This window comes from Nylanderia fulva, unplaced genomic scaffold, assembly GCF_048542155.1.
Source record: "Nylanderia fulva isolate GAGA-0341 unplaced genomic scaffold, ASM4854215v1 Scaffold126, whole genome shotgun sequence".
Taxonomy (NCBI): Eukaryota; Metazoa; Arthropoda; class Insecta; order Hymenoptera; family Formicidae; genus Nylanderia; species Nylanderia fulva.
In genome coordinates, this window is record NW_028189475.1 from 323582 (window position 1) to 346835 (window position 23254).

General features: G+C 32.1%; 1 protein-coding gene and 1 long non-coding RNA gene across 2 annotated transcripts; both read right to left on the reverse strand.

Moving 5' to 3' along the window:
• Nucleotides 1–6379: 6379 nt before the first annotated feature.
• Nucleotides 6380–7735, reverse strand: LOC114938513 (uncharacterized). The gene is made up of 3 exons (XR_003821084.2): nucleotides 7671–7735; nucleotides 7500–7583; nucleotides 6380–7388 (listed from the first exon to the last, which is right to left on the reverse strand). It is a non-coding gene; the product is annotated as an uncharacterized LOC114938513 (long non-coding RNA).
• Nucleotides 7736–14321: 6586 nt separating this feature from the next.
• On the reverse strand, nucleotides 14322–17703 carry LOC114930800 (uncharacterized). Its single transcript, XM_085479628.1, has 8 exons — nucleotides 17518–17703; nucleotides 17059–17210; nucleotides 16750–16869; nucleotides 16390–16555; nucleotides 16069–16310; nucleotides 15154–15234; nucleotides 14708–14948; nucleotides 14322–14603 (listed from the first exon to the last, which is right to left on the reverse strand). The coding sequence occupies exons 1-8, from the start codon at nucleotides 17618–17620 to the stop codon at nucleotides 14443–14445; spliced, it is 1266 nt and encodes a 421-aa protein (XP_085335754.1). The 5' UTR covers nucleotides 17621–17703; the 3' UTR covers nucleotides 14322–14442.
• Nucleotides 17704–23254: the final 5551 nt, after the last annotated feature.

A 23254-nucleotide genomic window follows, 5' to 3' on the forward strand; every position in this document is an offset into this window, starting at 1 on the left:
TTCTTCAAATAATTATTTACGACGTGACAGATTATCACAAGAGAGTGACTAGCGAGTCTAATAATCAACAGACTTGAACAATCGTAATGACTGGAGTCACTTATCACTCCGATAATTATCACAAGAACGATGAACGAATCCCGAAAGCGATAGATTCGAACCGTCACACGAAATAGAGTCAAATTATTACTCCGATAAATCGTCACAAAAAACAGTGAACGAATCGCATAAGCGATAGATTCGAACCGTCGCACGAAATGGAGTCAAATTATCACTTCGATAAATTGTCACAACGAACAACGAACGAATCGCATGAGCGATAGATTCGAACCGTCGCACGAAATGGAGTCAAATTATCACTCCGATAAATTGTCACAACAAACAACGAACGAATCGCATGAGCGATAGATTCGAAACGTCGCACGAAATAGAATCAAATTGTTACTCCGTTCGTGTCACTAAATGTCATTGTTCAAGTCACTGTCTGCTGAATCGAGATTAATCGCTTCTGCTCGCGATTTCACAGACACGTGGAGAAGTGCCACGTGGCAGTCTGTCGCGTATTACGGCACGAATGTGCATATATAAGGGCGATAACTTGATTCGTCGCTCGTGCACTCGATAGTTTATGCACTTTAATTCACCGATTCACGCACTAATCCGGCTCGAAGGACCATGTTCGCGAGCTCGATATAAAAAAAAACTAAAGAGAGAGCGCGGTAATTCCGGCGCACGTGGTCGGGAGAAAGGTGTCGGAATGCGCGGCAACAATAGGCGAGGCGGGGAAATAAATCTCTCGTGCTTTGTAACGGTCAATGGTCTTTTTATTCCGCACAAAACACAAATGCAAATAACTAATTTGTTACAATAGACAGCAAAAATAATATACGATGACTTGAACAACTTATTGTTTGATACGACACTGAGAACGACACAGCACACGTGTGTCGTCTCGAAAGGATTACTCCAGAAAGTCCTTCTTCTTCCTCGTCACTGCGGAAGTGACGGGACGACACCGCTAGTCAGATATCGATCTATGCGGAAATCAATATGATCGCTATCAATAGCTGTTCCGAGTTACGCCGTGATCTTAGAGATGGAGCGTGCATGTCGTTTCGCACGCTCCACATCACACTCGCACGAACAAAGCTTATATCCGAGCTCAATATTATTACGCGCAAAATTATCGGCTATTCTAGCTCTATGTTGGAGAAGACTTATGGCGATTTCGATTGGATGCACCAGTGCGCACTAGTGCGCACTGAGTGCGCATTCTTTCAGTATTTTGTGTTCGGTTGGCTTGCCCTTCACTGGTTCAGAATCTTAGTGTATTCGGTTGATAGTTCACTAGAAACATGTGCTAGTGAAAACGTATTCGACTGAACTGCATTACCCCAGTTCAGTGTTATTTATACATTTGATTAAAACACATTGCACTAGTGGAGAAGGCACTGAATTGCACCGAGATTTTCATCAGTGCAGTTCAGTGCAAATTGGAGTTTGGAGTATTTCAATGAAAAAATATGGCAGCTAAAATATTATTATTAGAAATGTTAAATAGTTCGAGCAGTTCTAGCGATGAAGAAACGATGGCAATATTAATGCGACATGAAACACAAATTCCGAAAGTTCGGAATATGATAAATATCATAAATGAATATTCTGATGCAGAGGTATTATCACATATAATAATTTTAATTTATATTTTAAACATTTATTTTAAAGTATCTCTTTTATTTTTAGTTTTAGCGACATTTTTGTTTAAAACAAAGTACATTTGATAAATTACATGATATGTATGTAAATTCCGAGATTTTTCATGCAATGCAAGGGCATGGTGGACGCAATATTATAAACAGTGATACACAGTTATTATCATTTTTATGGTATATTTATATATATATATATGTATATTTCTTATTATATGCTTATGTAATTCATGCATAGATAAGTACATAATAATGTTAATATTATATTTGCAGGTTTGCAGGAAATAAATCAGTGATACGAGATGTTGCATCTAGATTTAATGTAGCAGAATCTACGTTTCATACCATCATAACAAATGTAATGGAATTTTTGCAACATATTGCTCCAAATATAATAAAAATGTCTGATACAGATGATGGAAGAAGAGAGGTTGCGGACGAGTTTCAAGAAGTAATAAATATTATTTAATATTAAATTATAATTTAATATTATTATTTAATATTAAATATTATTTAATATTAAAAAAATAGATATATAATAATTAATAAACTAGTAATTATTATTATGATGCTAGATATAATTAATTATTATTAATTATTATATTATTATTTTTAAATTAATAATTAAAAATATATTAATTTAACATATATAAGATAGGCAATAAGAGCCAAATCGCGGATGACAGTGCGTTATTCTAAACGAAACTAAATTTTTTCGTTAGAATTAAATACCTGTGCACAAGGCACCCAATTTTACTTGGACACGGCCAAGATATAAAATTGGAATAATCTCTACAAGAGATTTTTAATTCCATGTATCCCCTATTCCCCCTAAAGAAATAAATGCGAGAGAAAAATATAGATCCGAAAGTCGCAGAATCGGGAATCGAACCCGAGACCTTTCGCTTGCCGGGCGACTGCTCTTCCAACTGAGCTATTCAGATCCTTTCGATTCTATACTTTTCTCTGTTATATATATTAATGTTGGTAAATAAACGCCTTTAAGCCAGCGTGTATAAATTAAGAGTTTAACTAGGCTCTGTAATATAAATATAAATTTAACATATATAAGATAGGCAATAAGAGCCAAATCGCGGATGACAGTGCGTTATTCTAAACGAAACTAAATTTTTTCGTTAGAATTAAATACCTGTGCACAAGGCACCCAATTTTACTTGGACACGGCCAAGATATAAAATTGGAATAATCTCTACAAGAGATTTTTAATTCCATGTATCCCCTATTCCCCCTAAAGAAATAAATGCGAGAGAAAAATATAGATCCGAAAGTCGCAGAATCGGGAATCGAACCCGAGACCTTTCGCTTGCCGGGCGACTGCTCTTCCAACTGAGCTATTCAGATCCTTTCGATTCTATACTTTTCTCTGTTATATATATTAATGTTGGTAAATAAACGCCTTTAAGCCAGCGTGTATAAATTAAGAGTTTAACTAGGCTCTGTAATATAAATATAAATTTAACATATATAAGATAGGCAATAAGAGCCAAATCGCGGATGACAGTGCGTTATTCTAAACGAAACTAAATTTTTTCGTTAGAATTAAATACCTGTGCACAAGGCACCCAATTTTACTTGGACACGGCCAAGATATAAAATTGGAATAATCTCTACAAGAGATTTTTAATTCCATGTATTGATTTATTATTCCATGTATTTATAATTCCATGTAGAGATTATTCCAATTTTATATCTTGGCCGTGTCCAAGTAAAATTGGGTGCCTTGTGCACAGGTATTTAATTCTAACGAAAAAATTTAGTTTCGTTAGAATAACGCACTGTCACCCGCGATTGGCTCTTATTGCCTATCTATATATGTTAATTTATATTTATATTCTGACTGAGATTAATCCTTCTCTGGATTTTACAGACGTGAGAAGTGCCACGTGGCGTTTTCGCTATTACATTAATTGATATAAGGGCGATAATGATGGTCTGATGCCTTGTTTAGCTTATTCCCGATCAGCTAATCCGGTCGAAGTCCATTTCGCGACTCTGATCATAATAAAACTTAAGGAGGTAATTCTGTGCAGGGTCGGGGAAACGGTTGGAATCAAAATCTTATGAGGATTCGGAATTAATCTTCGGCGTTGTCAACGGTAAATGGGTGTTTTTTCCGCAACACAGGTAATTAATTACGACAAAAAGTCAATAATTAGAACGATACGTCACATATCCGATTTGGCTTTATTCCCACTGATACGTTACATCACATTTATTCAAGGACTTATCAAACTCTTATTTTCTACCACTGGTTAAGGCGGTATTACCACATTATAATATAACAGAGATAATAGTATGACAGGATCGATAGCTCGTGAGAGCACTCGAGGGAGCGCAAGTCTTCGGCGTCCATCACCGATCGCGACATTATTACATATTTTTCCGCATTAATTTCTTTAGGGTAGTCATGTGGAAAATATGAAAATTCATTGATAAGTGTCCATTTATATGGCCTTCCAGTTTAGATTGGTTGGCTTGTTCACTGGTTTAATTCTACGAAAAATTTAGTTGTTTAGAATAACGCACTGTATCCCGAATTTGCTTTTGAAACTTTTATGAATTTACTATTTAGTGTTAGTTTAAATTATTAAAACACATTGCATAGTGGAGAAGGCTTAATTTCCAATTTCATCATAGTTCAGGAAATGATTTGAATCGTCAAGAAAAATACTGCAGTGGAAAATTATTCGACAGAATAGTTCGCGTGTCTCGATAACGATGCACATATTAGCGTAATATTTTACCATCTGATTTATTTCTTAGGGAATATGGGATAAATGGAATAAAAATCTCTTGTAGAGATTATTCCAATTTTAATTAATCGTATTCAAGTTAAAATTTCCTTTAGACGTTTTATTTTTAGCGAAAATTTGTTTAATTAAATACATGAGTACATCGCAGATTTGTATTAATTCCGATTTATATGTCAATTAAGGGCATTTGAAGCATTATAAAATACTAATTTATACCTGCATTTTAAGGGTTTTATTAAACATGTATATTATTATTAAATGTTAGAATATGCAATGAAAGTGAATTAATGTTACATTGTAAGCATCGCCCGGCAGCGAAGGTCTCGGAATCGGATTCCCGATGTTGATCAGATTATTACAGATCTACTTTTCTACATCCATTATTTGTTAAGGAATTTGGGAAATTGCAATAAAAAATTTGATGATTATCCAATTAATACTTGGCCGGTGCCAAGTTAAAATGGATAGCCTTGTGAAGTAATTATAATATTTATATGTAAAATTTATTTTATTTAAAATATCTTTCGAACACAAAACTATTTTATTTTAGATAAGTGGATTTCCTGGAGTTATTGGATGTATCGATGGAACATATATTAAAATTAGAACTCCTGCTCATAAAATCAAAAGCACTTATGTTAATAGACATGATTATCCATCTCTGACATTACAAGGAGTTTGTGATGCCAATAAATTATTTTTAGATGTTTTTACGTCCTCCCAGTAAAATACATGATGCAAGAATATTTAGATTATCATTTTTAAGCGATGAAATAAAAACTATATCAGAAGATTATCACTTATTAGGCGATGCAGCATATCCTTTAAGAAAATATTTATTAACACCATATAGAGATTATGGTAATCTTACAGCTGCTCAACGAAATTATAATTACAAATCGTCTACAAAAAGAGTTAAAATAGAGAATGCGTTTGGATTACTAAAACAAAGATTTAGGCAATTAATACAATTAGATTTTATTACAGTTAAACGTTCTGCTAATTTTATTATTTCCTGTTGTGTGTTACATAATATATGTATTATGAATAACGATTACTTATTAGATTTAGATGTTGAGAATGAAGAATATAATGAAACACATATCAATAATGAGCAGAATATGAACGATAGAATAGAGGGTGAGATAAAAAGAGACATTATTTGTAATTTATTAGCTTTTAATATGTAACACAAATTAATTTATTATAATATAAATGTATGCATAAATCAAACTTTGTACGAAACAGAAAAGTTATTTTACTTATAATTATATAAACTTAAAATTAAAAATATTTAAATTAACATTTTAAAGAAAACTTTTTTAAACAACAACAGTGCTCTACAACTACAAACATATGATGTATTATAAATATGCATTTCCATTATTTAAATGCGGCTTTAAACAATGTGTTTCCTCGACAAATATTTTCTAATAAATACAAATACAAATCTAATACAAATAGTGTAATTATAGCGAGATAATTTGTATTTACATGATAATATTATTTGAATCAAATAAAACACAATCATCTAATAAATATTTGACTAGTAAGCACAATGTTTGAAGATAGCATAATATGTAAGCTTCAGAAGAAGATAAAAGGTGAAAGTTGCTGTTTTTGTTACTTTCAAATATAGATAAGCTTTTTATATAATGCACATATCGCACTTATAAACATTGTTTTAGTTAAAAAAAATTGTTGTAAAGAAGATCTTTTAAAAATTATAATTTCTTTTATATTAATGCACTTTAAACAAGTAAACTTGAAATAATTTTAAACTGAAATCATGTTTTCTAAATTAACATAAAATTATTTAATATTGTAACTATTTTATAACAGAAACTATAATATATTATATATAATGCAAAGAAACAAAACTGAAAGCAGCCATTACATAAATTATTTTTTACATTATATAACAATTGCATATATATATATAAGCACTCTTTATATCACATAATGTGATTTAAGTAACATATAATAAGTCTTTTGTGTTATTTAAACTACGACTTGTAACTACTTAAACTTTCAACAATCAGGAATGCATGCAAAACAAACAAAACAATACTTGTAACTTTGGAGAAGAAACAAACAAAAGTGGAGTATTTTAAACTATAATAAAAGTTTTAGAATTTGTATCTACTTAAATTTTTAGACATAATTAAAGCATTTCAAAGTCAAGTAAGAAAAGTACACTCTGTTTCTATTCACCATCTGAATCAATCGTATCATTGCTTTTTGAAAAGATTGTCATAAAGTTACGTAGTATTTCTAGTTTTTCTTTATGTCTCTTTTCTTTTTTTTCCTCTTTATCATTTTGAATGTGCAATAAACGACTTGTAACTACTTAAACTATAGAGAAGAAACGACTTGTAACTACTTAAACTTTCAACAATCAGGAATGCATGCAAAACGAACAAAAGTGAAATACTTGTAACTTTGTTTTCACTTATAGACTTTTTTTTGTTGTCTTCTCGACTCTACAATTCATTGTATTTTCTTTATTCATTATTTTTTTATGTTTTTCAATGAGTTTTCCTGAACTTTGCAATATCTCAGGTTCTACACTATCATCAATAAATAGCCTTTATCTTGTTTAATTCATCTTCGAATTCCACTTTTGTTCGTTTTGCACCTGATTGTTGATTGCCTCTAACAGATTGCATTTTACGTTTTAAAATAGTTTTATAACGATTTTCACATTGCACACTGCTTTGTACAATATTTAATTCTGTTGCGATATCATTTGATATTTGTATCCACATTGATTTTTTACATTTAAATTGTTTCATTGGCCCAACTACAGGTAAATATTGCTCATATTTATCTAATAATAAACGTGTACTTTCCTCACACCAAGTACTTAGTTTGCTCCTCTCTTTAGTACTGGTACTGGTACTCTCTGTACAGGTATCCATAATTTATCTTTTAAAATTTGTAATTAATAATATAAAGTATAAAATATAAAACAAAGTAAAAAATCTTAAATTGCTTATATTTTTGTTCTACATACTTTGTAATGTTTTACTTTCCTTCTTTTGGATGGTTCAAGCTCGTGCTTTTTTCTTTAATATTTGGGAACTTGATGTAATCAAAACTGTAAAAAAACAGAACTTACATTGAAACAGAGAACAAACAGAATGCGCAAAAAGCAAAAACTCGTTTAAATATATTAATGTTTTACTTTAGGTTATAGGTTATAGGTTTCTCTCTGCTCTCTTGTCGAATACAAGTCGCATATTGCACGGCACTGGCACCGAAGTTACTAAATGCACTATGTTGGATCAGTGTTTATAACCGCACCCAGGTCAGTGCAAGTAACCGCACTCGGGTCAGTATAAAACTACGCGCTCCAAACATGTGCGTCTAGTAACAAAAAGTTACTAGCCACTGAAACGGAGCGAGTGCACATCAATTGAATTCGTCATTAGCTGATTTTCTGCTCAATTTTCTCCTTGATCTCGCTCTCGCACGAAGAATCTCTCCTCCAAGCGACGCAGTTCCTCATTCCGTTGTTGCAGCATTATCTCAAAACGGGCCTGCTGCTGGAGACGCTCCTCTCGCAGCTGCCTGATTTCCTCCAACGCCGCTTGCAATGCATCCGCTTGCTCTGGAGCTCGCTCTGGAGTTTTTTCGTTGGTCGCGCTGGTCGTTGCTCGAAGCGGAGCCTGAGATCGGGTTACCCTCGGAGAATAAACCAAGAACATGATCAACAACTGTCGTCTTCTGAGTTCAAATTCCAACTGTTACGAGCGGACGTATTCGGCTTTCGTTCGATAATTTCCCATTTTCCCTTTATTGTATTTCTTCTATTCAATACCTTTTAATAAAGGTCTTTCGTTTCCCCAAATACGAGTACAATTTCTTTCACGGTTCGCGAGTGAACGACTCGTTGTCTCACTCATACACACACGAAAAGTCCGTTTACTACAGCTCGTCGCCCGTACGATCCCGGACGAGCCCCCAAAATGTTACGTCCGCGGATCCGATTTCGCGATATATTGCTATCAACCGTGACACGCGACGTCGTTCACTCGCGAACCGTGAAAGAAATTGTACTCGTATTTGGGGAAACGAAAGACCTTTATTAAAAGGTATTGAATAGAAGAAATACAATAAAGGGAAAATGGGAAATTATCGAACGAAAGCCGAATACGTCCGCTCGTGACAGTTGGAATTCGAACTCAGAAGACGACAGTTGTTGATCAACAACCCTTGATGACGCATTGACAACGCGATGTTCGTAGATCTCATAGAAGACTCGATGACTCGATGTTCGTAGACAAATTCAGGAATCGTAGTATAACACGGACGTAACAATATATATGTATATCCCAGCAAACCTAAAATAAAAATAATATATTAAATATAAATCTAAATCGCAAGAAAGGCGTAAAGAGCCATACGCGGATGTTGCTGCGTACATTTCCAACGAAACTAAGTTTTCGTTGGAAATAAACCGTGCACAAGGCACGTATCATTCTCGGTGTACTACCAAGACTTAAAATTTGAAATAATCTCATACTTGAGATTTAATTTCAAAAACCCCCTAACCTCCCTACGGAAATAAATAAATAAATGCGAGAGAAAAATATAGATCCGAAAGTCGCTGAATCGGGAATCGAACACGAGACCTTTCGCTTGCCGGGCGACTGCTCTTCCAACTGAGCTATTTAGACTCTTTGATTCTATACTCTTCTCTGCTTATATATACTCTAAATAACGCCTATTCGCCGGCGTCTATAAACAACTAAGATTAAATTACGGCTTTGTATTATATTAAATATAAATTTAAATCGCAAGAAAGGCGTAAAGAGCCATACGCGGATGTTACTGCGTACATTTGCAACGAAACAAAGTTTTCGTAAAAGTAATATATACATATATATATATATATATATATATATATATATATAACATCAATATAATGTTCTACGTATAAGGCATGTTGCATTTGCACGTACATTGCAATTAAATTGTTGATTGAGTTATAATAAATATTGATTATATATAATATACATATAATAAATATTGATGAATTATAATATATATTGATGTTATTCTTTGTATAATATTTCCTGAAATATATAATATATCTATATATCTTTATATATAAGCACCGTCTGTCTGTATGTATGTACGCGAACTACTTCCGCATTTGTGGACCGATTTTCGTGAAACTGGTACCAAAATGTTGCAAATTTTTCGGGGGTGGCTGCTGTGGGGTTTTTTTTTAATATTTTTTTTTTTTTTCCTACAGAGGAGGGTATGTTATCTTTTTTTGCAATATTTCTGAACACATGGTATCAAAATGTTGCAAATTGTTTGGAGATAGCGACGATGCGGTTTTTTTCAAGTGTTACACCCCCACCCACGCACCCACCCACGCATCCACCCACGCGCATGCGCATTTATGGACCAATTTTCACGAAATTAGTACCAAAATGTTGCAAATTTTTTTGAGAAAACTACTGGTTTATTTTTTTAAGTTTACCCCTCCACCCACGCACCCACCCACGCAATCGTATATTTATGAACCGATTTTTTTTAAATTGGTACCTCTTCCGGCTCTTGCCCATCGAGCTTTCTGTTTTACTGCAAAAAATGATTATATTACATAATATTTATTTATAATATTATATTATTATATATAATATTGAGGAGGGAGAGGGAGAGAGAGAGAGAGAGAGAGAGAGAGAGAGAAAGAGAGAGAGGGATTAATTTAATCTATATATATAAGCACCGTCCGTCTGTCTGTCTGTCTGTCTGTGCCCGAACTACTTCCGCATTTGTGGACCGATTGTCTCGAAATTGGTACCAAAATGTTGCAAATTTTTCGGGGGTGGCTGCTGTGGGTTTTTTTTTTTAATTTTTTTATTTTTATTTTTTTTCTTCAGAGGAGGGTATGTTTTTGCGAAAAAAATTTTTTTTTGCAATATTTCTGAACACATGGTATCAAAATGTTGCAAAATTTTTGGAGATAGCGACGATGCGGTTTTTTTTAAGTGTAACACCTCCACCCACGCATCCACCCACACGCATGCGCATTTATGGACCAATTTTCACGAAATTAGTACCAAAATGTTGCAAATTTTTCTGAGGAAACTGGTGTTTTATTTTTTTAAGTTTACGCCTCCACCCACGCAATCATCCACGCGCGTGCGCATTTATGGACCAATATTTTTACGAAATTGGTACAAAAATGTTGCAAATTTTTTGGAGATGGCGACGATGCGGTTTTTTCAAGTGTTACACCTCCACCCACGCACCCACCCACGCGCATGCGCATTTATGACCAATTTTCACGAAATTAGTACCAAAATGTTGCAAATTTTTCTGACAAAGCTGGTGTTTTATTTTTTTAAGTTTACGCCTCCACCCACGCACCCACCCACGCAATCGTATATTTATAAACCGATTTTTTAAAAATTGGTACCAAAATGTTGCAAATTTTTTGAAGATGGCGACGATGTGGTTTTTTCAATTGTTACACCTCCACCCACGCATTCATCCACGCGCGTGCGCATTTATGGACCAATATTTTTACGAAATTGGTACAAAAATGTTGCAAATTTTTTTGAGAAAGCTGCTGTGTAGTTTTTTAAAGTTTTATCCCACCCACGCATTCACCCACGCATTCACACATTTATTCACAGACTTTTTCGAAATTTGTACTCAAATTTTGTTGGGGATGGCTACTATGATTTTAACAAATTTTTATCATCCTATTCATCCACCCACGCACCCATGCACCCATGTGCATACGCATTTATTGACTTGGTCACACCAATAAGTAATTTTAAATAAATTTGTGTACATGTTTGTGATTGCAAAAATTTGCAACATTTTTGTACTAATTTCGTGAAAATTGCATACAAATTAAAGGTTTATTTACACGAATTGCACACATAATCACAAATACGTACACAAATTTTTTAAAAATTACTTCTTGGTGTGACCAAGTCAATAAATGCGTATGCAAATGGGTGCATGGGTGCGTGGGTGATAATAGGATGATAAAAATTTGTTAAAATCATAGTAGCCATCTCCAACAAAATTTAACTACAAATTTCAAAAAAGTATGTGAATAAATGTGTGAATGCGTGGATGCATGCGTGGGTGGGATAAAACTTAAAAAAACCACACAGCAGCTTTCTCAGAAAAATTTGCAACATTTTGGTACTAATTTCGTGAAAATTGGTCCATAAATGCGCATGCGTGTGGGTGGAGGTGTAACACTTGAAAAAACCACATCGTCGCCAAAAATTTGCAACATTTTGGTACCAATTTTTTAAAAAATTCGTTCATAAATATGCGATTGTGTGGGTGGATGCGTAGGTGAAAGCGTAAACTTAAAAAACCCCACACACATACACAGAGAGAGAGAGAGAGAGAGAGAGAGAGAGCGTGTGTCTTAAAGAAAGAGGGAGGGAGAGAGATAAGGAGAGAGAGAGCATGTGTCTTAAAGAGAGAGAGAGGGAGCGCGTGTGTTTTAGAGTGAGAGAGAGAGAAAGCGTGTCTTAAAAAAAGAAAAGAAAATATCTGGGAGAAAGAAATAGATAACATAGTAGTCATCCACAAAAAAATTTAAACATTTATTTTGGTATAAATTTCGTGAAAGTCGAACAACAAATGTGGAAGTAGTTCGCGGTAATACAAAAAAAGAATTAATTTTTTGTGTTAAAACGGATTTAATATAGACTATATGAGGACCGCGCAAAGCGCGGTCCGAATAGAAAGGCTGGCTTTGAGGACCGCGCTTCGCGCGGTCCGAAAAGCTAATCTTTATATATAAGCACCGTCTGTCTGTATGTATGTACGCGAACTACTTCCGCATTTGTGGACCAATTTTCGTGAAACTGGTACCAAAATGTTGCAAATTTTTCGGGGGTGGCTGCTGTGGGGTTTTTTTTTTAATTTTTTTTTTTCCTCAGAGGAGGGTATGTTTCTTTTTTTGCAATATTTCTGAACACATGGTATCAAAATGTTGCAAATTGTTTGGAGATAGCGACGATGCGGTTTTTTCAAGTGTTACACCCCCACCCACGCACCCACCCACGCATTCACCCACACGCATGCGCATTTATGGACCAATTTTCACGAAATTAGTACCAAAATGTTGCAAATTTTTCTGAGAAAACTGCTGTTTTATTTGTTTAAGTTTACGCCTTCACCCACACACCCACCCACGCAAATGTATATTTATGAACCGATTTTTTTTTAAATTGGTACCAAAATGTTGCAAATTTTTTGGAGATGGCGACGATGCGGTTTTTTCAAGTGTTACATCTCAACCCACGCACCCGCCCACGCATTCACACAAATGCATGCGCATTTATGGACCAAATTTTACAAAATTGATACCAAAATGTTGCAAATTTTTCTGAGAAAACTGCTGTTTTATTTTTTTAAGTTTACGCCTTCACCCACGCACCCACTTACGCAATCGCATATTTATGAACCGATTTTTTTTAAATTGGTACCAAAATGTTGCAAATTTTGTGGAGATGGTGACGATGTGGTTTTTTTAAGTGTTATATCTCCACCCACGCATTCACACATTTATTCACAGATTTTTTCGAAATTTGTACTCAAACTTTGTCGGGGATGGCTACTATGATTTTAACAAATTTTTATCATCCTATTTATCCACCCATGCACCCATGTGCATACGCATTTATTGACTTGGTCACACCAAGAAGTAATTTTAAAAAAATTTGTGTACGTGTTTGTGATTATGTGTGCAATTCGTGTAAATAAACCTTTAATTTATATGCCTTGACCATAGTAACATTTAAATTCAATATTCTTATTTTATATATACATTTCCTTCAACTTTTTTTAAATCAATGTGACACATAATACGGCTTAACCAACATGTCTAAAGAGAGCAGCGAAAATGCATGCAGTTCAAATCAGCATAATGTAAGTAGATTTTAATTTTAGAGAGAGAGATAGAGAGAGAGAGAAAGGGAGAGTAAGAAAGAAAGAGAGAGAGAGAGAGAGGGAGAAAGGGAAAGAGAGAAAGAGAGCATGTGTCTTAAAGAAAGAGAGAAAGAGGGAGAGAGAGAGAGAAAGAGAGAAAGAGCGTGTGTCTTAGAGAGAGAGAGAGAGAGGGAGAGAGATCGTGTGTCTTAAAGAAAGAGAGAAAGAGAGAGAGAGAGAGAGAGAGAGAGAGAGCGTGTGTCTTAAAAAAAGAGGGAGGAAGAGAGAGAAAGGAGAGAGCGTCCCTTATAGAAAAGTATTACTGAAAGTACTAAAAAGTATTCAGTAATAAATTATTGCGAATACTGGCAGTATTATTTTGGCGGAGTACTACCAGTATTTCAGAAATACTGAGTACTACTGGATTACCGGGATCAGTAATAAATTACTACAAATACTGGCAGTATTATTTTGGCGAAGTATTGCCAGTACTTGAGAAGTGTAGAGTAATATCGAATTACTGGCCAATATTTCATTAATACTCTATATTTCTAAAGTACTGGCAGTGCTCCCCAGAAATAATACTGCTAGTATTTATAGTAATTTATTAATATTATTTAATACATAAAACACATTGTTTCAATTTATTACTATATTTTATTATATAATATATAAATGAATTACATATTTGAAAGCAAAATGTTACATTTCGAAACCGTACAAGTATAATTAATCCAAATCCAAGACAATTAAAATTGATATAAAGAATGTAAAATTGAAAGTAAAATGTTATATTTCAGAACGTTACAAAAATATATCCAAATAAGACAATTAAAAATAGAAAAAATAAAATTGAAAGTTAAATATTACATTTCAGAACGTTATAAGTATAAATAATCCAAATCTCGTTTATTAAGACAATTAAAATTAGAAAATATAAAATTAAAGAAAATATAAGAATATATTGATATATTTTTTACTATTTGTAGGTCACGCTCTTATGCAGAATCTTCCATTTTTTTATCTTGCTGTTATTGAATAACTGCAGGTCCCATTGATATTTGTTTATTTTTGTTACGCCATATATTTGATTTATTATTTAATTTACTTTTCATTGCTTTAAAAATTTCTGCTATTGCAGCCTTGTTTAATGGCCCTTCTGTAGGACAATCAAATTCCTTTAGAATGTATTCTGTGGAAATTAAAAATAATTTTTACTAAACAAAAAGTGCTTTTTGAGAATAAGAGAATATTAAAATTTTTACTTGTAACAATTAGTATATAGCAATATCTTACCCATCACTGCGTTTTTCACAGGAGGATTCAGCTCTGGCTTGGCCTTCACATCTTCTGCATGGAGTTTAGTTTTTCCTCGAGAGAAATTGCTCATTATTCCAGTCATACTATAATTGGCCATTTCCTCATCTGTGAAAACTAGATCCATCACAGAAGCTGTGAATAAAGATAGTTTGCTGCGACTGAGTCTTTTTAATTGTTCGGTCTGTACTTGTCTTCCCGCAAAATCTGTGAGATCTTCCTATAAAATAGAAATAAAGAAAATATATTAAAAAGATATATATATTTTACTAAATGTATATACATATTTAAAGACATAAAATAGACGTAAAATAACATTTTATCTATATCTAATGTCTTTGATATATATGTACATATTTAAAAAAGATCTATTCAAATTTCATGATAAAATTATCATGTGTCACGAAATAAATATTGCTACTTACTATAGTAATTGATGGTTTAGCCTGAAACTTCTCTGGTTGCTCTATATGAGCAATACTTAATAATATCTGCTGCTGTGAATTCTGGAAAATAAAGTACAATAATTGGTCAAGCTTTTTATAATCATTTATCTAAGACCATGGAATTTGTCTAAAATCATGGAAAATATCTCAATAATCTCAGTTATGTTGATATATTGTTTACTCTTCAAGTTCTTCAAAAAAATCCTATGTGGTATATCAAGCTTTTTTCTGTTTCTGAGTTTGCAGTCAAGTTATATTACCACAAAGATATAGTAGTAGGAATATAGGTATATGTATAATAAGACAATAACAGCTAACATACAAGAAAAATGAAGACTATTTCGGTATATTTTGTGCTTAATAAAATAAAAGTATCCAATATGGTGTTAATAATAGAATCTATCAATAATGATAAAAAACTTTATTACTATATAGCAAGCATTAGGAAAATTTTACTCGATTGTGTTTATCGGTCCAATATTAAAGAATGTAACAAAAAATAAAATTTATCGGTTCATTATTGCCTTATATTGTATTAAATTTATTTAGCATTCTCAGTGGCAAAAACAAAATCCTGGTAACTCATTCCTTATTTAAATTATTCTAGCTTTACTGTAAACTTTTTAAAATGAAAATTAGTGTGTTTCTTTCATTATTTCTTAAAAAGTTTTAAATATATTAAATTATTAACACTTTATAAAGATTTTGTTGTACTTACTAGCCAGATTATAATCTTGCTAAAGTTTAATCATCTATGTCAGGAATTACATAATAAATTTATATTTAATATTACTTTATATTTCAACATACACATATACATACATGCACATATGTACATAAATACAAAAGAAAAAGCAAATAAAGTTTATCATTGTATGAAAAGATTTACGTTACCTCACTTTGTGTTTCAACAATCTCCGAAGTACTTCCAGCATTGTGACTAATATTATTTTCCTTCTGTTCATCTTTATTTAAATAACTTAGTTTAATATTATTATTATTATTATTAATGTTATCACTATTCTTGTTTTTGTTACTACTTTGATCAGCTTTAATACGTAGAGAATCAATGTTCCTGCGTAATTTATCCATGTCTTTAAATAAAGTAGATGACATGGCAGTCATTTTATGTAAATCTAGAATCAGATACCAAAAGAATGGAAAGTAAGATCAACAGCTACAGCAGATATTTACATCTCACTAGGCACATCTTACCTTCGTTAATAGCTCTTAATGCTCGTAATCTGGCATTATCTTCCCTTAGCTTTTTGTTTTCTATTTGTAAAGTATTTATTAAATCGATTAGTTTGGTTTTACTCCATTTAAACATAGAACCGTCTTCGTCATTCTCCTTCTCCTCTTCATTATTTATTAAATCAATCTGGAAATAAATACAAATCCTAAAGTAAGAGACATATGAAATTTATTTCACTTTTCTTGAAAAAAAGCAAGAATAAAGTAAGAATGCATATATGATTTTAATGCACATCTAATTTTAAATATTAAAAGCTTTGCATAGGCAAAAGATAAAATATTTTTTTTTCAAACATACTTAGAAGACAATATTAAATTTACCCGAGATGATTTTTTTATAAAATCTCTTGATAAGTTTTCTATTGGCGACTGTAAACTATGACTTTTTCCAATACTTGATGTTTCAGTCTTCTTCCGCTTTTTTAATGATTTATTAGGCTCCTGTTAAAAAATTAAACAGAGAATAAATTTCATGTTAAACTTACAAATTAACAAATCTTATACTTAAATCAAATAAAAAAGAAAGCAGCATTACTATTACGATAACACAACAAGCTGTACAGTTTCAAACATAAATAATTAAAAAAGAGATTATAATTATTATTAGACATATTAATTGCAGATACTGACACTGTCATCTTCTGATGAGTTAAAATCAAGCGTGTGGCTTTGATTAGATGAGCCTGATGGCTTATGGCAAAGTTTCCGTCTCTCTTCTCGAGAAGGATTAGGCACGCCAAAAAGTTCAATATTTTTGACGTGTTGGCACATATCAGTAAATACTAAAAATTTTGAAATTTATTTTATGCTTAAATATATATTTATAAAATTTAGGGGAGAGTTGTCGGCGGTTTTGTCAAACAAAAACTTAAAGCAAAGTTGAGAACGTTATTTATTATTATTTATTACGTATTAGTCTGAAGTCCGCGTTTGCATTAACGTAGCTTAAACTCAGTTAACTTACTTTAATATCATATACTTTTTACAATAAAATTTATGATAGTATGATTTTGAAGACGATAAATTTTAGAAAAACGTGTATTATCTAACATTTGAAATAATTGCATATATACACACATATATACATACGGGAGTACACACATCCCGTTTGACTACGTTGCGATTGATCACAGCCACCGATCACAGCGTGGTTAAAAGATCTCCCTCCCCTTCCCCACTTACACATATACATGTACACACAATGACATGAAAAATATTCTATAATATATAAACCTTGTTTTATGTAATAAATTTTTAATCAATAAATCTTCTTTTATGAAAATCTTAAAATTCAGTACAAATTTCATAAATACATTAATTATATATAATTATCAACGACAAAAATTTTTGAAGAATTAACAATTAATTGTATTTCATATTTCAAGATGTTTGCAGAAGACAAGATAACCTGTTAAATTCTTGTGTATATATGTATTACTCATTTCTCATTTATTTCATATTTTTGTCATTAAATGTAATGTCATATTAAGTAAAATTATAAAATATTGACGAGATATACTATTTAGGCAATCGGTATACATTTAGCAACTCTCTTCTATGCTTAGAACATATAAACTGGAAGAGCATAACCTATCTGGTGTACGTAGCAAAAGTCCTCAACACCTATTTATTATTGTTAGTACGAAATAAATGCATTTACACAAGAGGATAATATACTCATATATTTACATATATTCTAGCTCATCACACATGCACACATGCGCTATGCCCCTTCCAGTATATACATGTTCTAAGCTTCTATGTTAAATTATGTTAAAATCATTACTTACTTCCCAAAGATCGCACTCTTACAACCAAGTCCTCCCAAGTAATATTTTTCTTCTTAATCATTTTTTCCATCATTTTGGCACATTTTATGTCCTCTGCTACGGGCCATCGAATGATCACCTCCGAGTTTAGGAGGTGACTCAAATCTGATTCTGTATTTTCCTTTTTTAACCACGCTTGAAAGCCCACTTGAACAGGTTTATGTCTCTCATTAATAAACTGCACGACGAGACACTTCTCATCTGACAATTTTGTTTCCACAGCACTTTTTATATTAGACATGATTACTGCACTTATTCACTCTTCAAATTTCCACGATGCGTATATATCAACCGGTAAAAATACCACAATTGATGCAGATATTGTAAAACAGCGTGGCTTGACAATAGAAATATCGCAATATCGCGATACCAGTATAACGCATCACACGCGGTCACGCAGATGATAATCCTGTGGCGGCAATTGTTTTTTCACTTACAAGAAAATTCATGTCCGCGCATGGATACTGAAGAAAGCGTGGCGCGCTATGCAGTACCGTATACGTAAAATAAACGGCACACTCGGGCCCTATGGGCCAATGCTCTGACGCCACTTGTTAGCATTAGCAAGCTATACAAGCCTGAACGAGTCAATTTCAACGTAATTCAAAATTATTAATTAATAGTTGCTTTTATATTAAAAGAAATGTCACGCCGAGGTCCATACAAACAATACCTTCAAGATTTAAATATTCCTATCCCCGACACAACTCTTCGTCGTCGACAAGTTATTCAACGTAATGAGGTTAATAAACATTATAAATTTTCTTAAGTTAAAATTGACTACTAAATTCTTTATCAATGCGTTGATGAATGATTGATGTTGGTTATTATTTGATATTTTTATTTCTTTTTATTTTATTATAATTGGTTTTATATCATTTAGAAACTGGTCGCCTAAAATATATAATGGATAGATTTTCTCAATCATATCATTTTTAAAAATATTGAATTCATCAGTTAAAGTAATTGAAAACATAAGGAATCAATAGTTATTTTATTAAAATTTATCGAGAAAAAGAATGAAATATTTTAACGATATATTAATAAGTCATAAATAATAATGAAAAAATAAGGACGTCGAAATAAAACTAGCTTAAATTTACTTTTACAATTTTGAAATATTAACAATTTAAAATAAAATATTTCTATTTATCAATTATTTATATCAATTATATATTAGTTTTATACTATTATTATTTATGAGTCTTATATTAATATCATTTATTATAATAAAATAGGTGATTTTGTAGGATTAGGATATAAAATAGGTATCAGCATTGATTAAATTTGTATAACTACAAATTAATGTAATACAGAATAAACGAAAAACATTCTTCAATAAACTTTTTTTTAATTTAACAATTTAAAATAAAATTGTATAATGATGTTATATTATCAGTTGTAGAAATTGAAAAGAAATTTTAAATAATTATATTTAAAAAAACTTATTTTCAGCATGCACTATCGGATAACATTGATGAACTTATGGACTGGGATCCTAGTGAAAGATATTTTGACAGTAGGGAGAATTCAGAATGCTCTTTTAACAATGAAGATGAATTCGAACAGCAGAGCCTTGAACAAAGTGAAGAAAGATTGTATTTCACAATGCAAGAAAGTGATGATGACAGTAAGGAAGGAATAAGCCTACATAATAGTGATTACATTGACACTGATTCAGAAGATAGTAGCATTTCTGATAATGATGGCACTGTCTTCGAAGACTTTGTAGATGATGAAGACATATTTCAAACAGAAAATTTTGAACATATCAATTCAGATAGGAAACCCTTATATGAGGGTTGTGACATTACAAGAGAGGAAAGTGAATTATTAATTATGACCTATGCTATGCGTTTTGGACTGTCTGATATTGCCCTTCAATCTCTTATAAATCTCATAGATTGTCATCTTCCAAGACAGGAACATAAATCATTACATTTACTCATTCAAAAATTTCCTAAGCCACCTAATATAATAACACATTTCTTTTGCTCTGGTTGCAAGAGTTTAGTTAATTTCTTGGAAACAAATAAAGTAATTTGCAGTTGTGGACTGATATGTGTAATGGATGATTTAAAGTCGCAGCAATGCTTTTTTATTCAAATTCCATTACAAGATCAATTGATTCGGCTACTTCAAAATGATCGTATACATTCCATGTTTCAAGAAGGATTTATAAGTGGTCAAAGCAATGTTCACAGTGGCGAAGTATATAAAAGATTAATACAAGATGGTATTATTTCAGAAAAAGATCTCACATTACAGTGGAATACTGATGGAGTACAAATTTTTAAATCATCTAAAGTAAGTTTATGGCCTATCCAGGTAGCTGTAAATAATTTGCCTTTTCAAGCTCGTAAAGAAAATGTTTTACTCTGCGGATTATGGTATGGATCTAAACCTGACATGAATATATTCTTGAAACCATTTGTTGAGGAACTAAGTATGCTACATAATGAAGGATTAGAGTATGTCGTTCCAGGCTCTGAAGACAAAGCTAAAGTAAAAGTTCACACTCTCATAGCCTCAGTTGATTCTCAAGCAAGACCATTGCTTCAGAAATTAAAAACATTTCGAGGTAAACAAGGCTGTTCTTTTTGTCTGAATGAAGGAGAGGAGTGTGAAGTTGGTCGTGGAAGAGCAAGGATTTATCGTGGTGATATAGGACAATTACGAACTCACGAACAACATGTGCAAGATACCAAAACTGTCATGCAAACTGGAAAGGTTAAAAATGGAATAAAGGATGCATCTGTCCTTCTTCTGCTTCCCTTATTTAATATAATAACATCTTTTGTGCCTGATTACATGCATTGTATTTTACTTGGTGTTGTAAAAACTATGGTGGAGTGGTGGAAAAATGGAGAAAATAAGAAGGAACCTTTCTATATCGGATCAGACATTAAGCTAAAACAAATTGATGCCATCCTTTGTTCTATTAAGCCACCAAGTGAAATTACTAAAACTCCTCGGTCCATTACAGAATGTAAACTATGGAAAGCTTTTGAATGGAAAAACTTTTTATTATATTACTCTTTGCCGTGTTTACATAAAGTAGAAATGCCAAGAAAATATATCGAGCATTGGTTTCTTCTTGTATGTAGTGTACATATTTTTCTACGTGAAAAAATTTCATTAGAGGATTTCTCTATTGCAGAAAGGTGTATACGACAGTTTGTTTTAAATATAGAAGACGTATACAATGCACCTCAACTTATGAAATTTAATATTCATTTACTTCTTCACATTCCTAAAAGTGTAAAACAGTTTGGAGCTCTGTGGGCTGTATCTTGTTTTCCATATGAACATTATAATGGTACATTAGCCAAGATGTTTCGGAGTTCTCAAGCAGTACCCCTGCAAATTTGTAAATTTTATTTAAGACTTCAATCTCTTAAAGAAAAGGGTGCAGAACTTTTCTTGTCAAATAATAATGCATTATTTGCCAAACCTTTGTACGAAGCATTGACTTTTCGAAAGCTTACATCTAATAACTGCGTAGCATATGGTGAGCATATACGATTATTTGGTAAGCCTGATTATATTACGCTAACATTAACTCAAAAAGTTGCTGTGGAAAACTTTTTAAAGGAAAACATACAAAATCAGCAAATTCACTTGTTTCGTAGATTTATTTACAAAAATATTCTGTTTCATGTGGAAGGATACGAACGCATGAAAAGACGCATTAATAATATTGTTTATTTACAAAATAAAACAGTAATCTCCATATCACATGTACTTATAGTTAAGACTCTTCAATCTAATCAGATGAAATGCATTTTATTAGGTATGCGTCTTCACTTAATAAATGATATTGTTTGTCAAAATCGCTCAATCAATGTCTCTTCTAACATTTTCTGTAGCATTATGGAAATGACTCCTGAATGTATGGCTATTTTTCCCCAAATGATACAGTGCAAATGCGTTGTAACACCATATGATAGCAAATTATGCGTATATCCTCTAATTAATTCTTTAGAAAGAGACTAAGATAGATACACTTCATAAAATTCCTCAACAAATGATTTCAAGTATAAGAGTTAAAAACAAGTTTAATTAAACAAAAGTATAATTTTATTAGAAATATTTATGTTCTGATGTACTCTCTTAATAAAATTTAATATATTTATTCAATCTTAACATTTTTTCAATTATTAATATATCTTGTCATTGTATTATTTTATGTCAAGAGAAATACATTTTATGTTTTCAGAAAAATTTGACCATTCTTTTTTTTCAACCTTAATTTCATCATAATTGCAACAGCTGATTAGATTCAATCATTTATTTCATGTTATAATATTAGGTTTATATTTTTATATATTAGGTTTGTACAATTATTATCTCAAAATTGTATTAAATTATTGTAGAAATAGGTTGTGATATTTAAAAACTTAAGAACAGTAAAAAAGACATAAGTTCAGTATTTCAGTATTTACCCCAGTAGTTGAATCCCCTTTTTACAAGTACTTAAGTACTACACCAAGTAATGAATTACTAGAGAAAATACTTATTTATCCTATTAGTACTTTATGTCTGAGCTGAACTACTGTATCCCTCAGTACTTCGGTATTTTACCATTACATATGCAAGTATTGAAGTACTTGCACCAGTACTTCAGATTCCAGAATAAATTACTAAAATTACTAGCTATTACTCATAGGTCAGTAGTTGAACTATTAGAGTACAAGCATGAAATACTAATCACCAGTAATAATTACAATACTTCAGTAATAAATTACTGACCAACCAGTAATACTTTTCTATAAGGGGTGTGTCTTAAAGAGATAGAGAGAGAGAGAGAACGTGTGTCTTAAAGAAAGAGAGAGAGAGAGAGAGAACGTGTGTCTTAAAGAAAGAGAGAGAAAAAGAGAGAGAGAGAGAGAGAGAGAGAAAGAGAGAGAGAGAGAGAGAGAGAGAGAGAGAGAACGTGTGTCTTAAAGAAAAAGAGAGAGAGAGAACGTGTGTCTTAAAGAAAGAGAGAGAAAAGA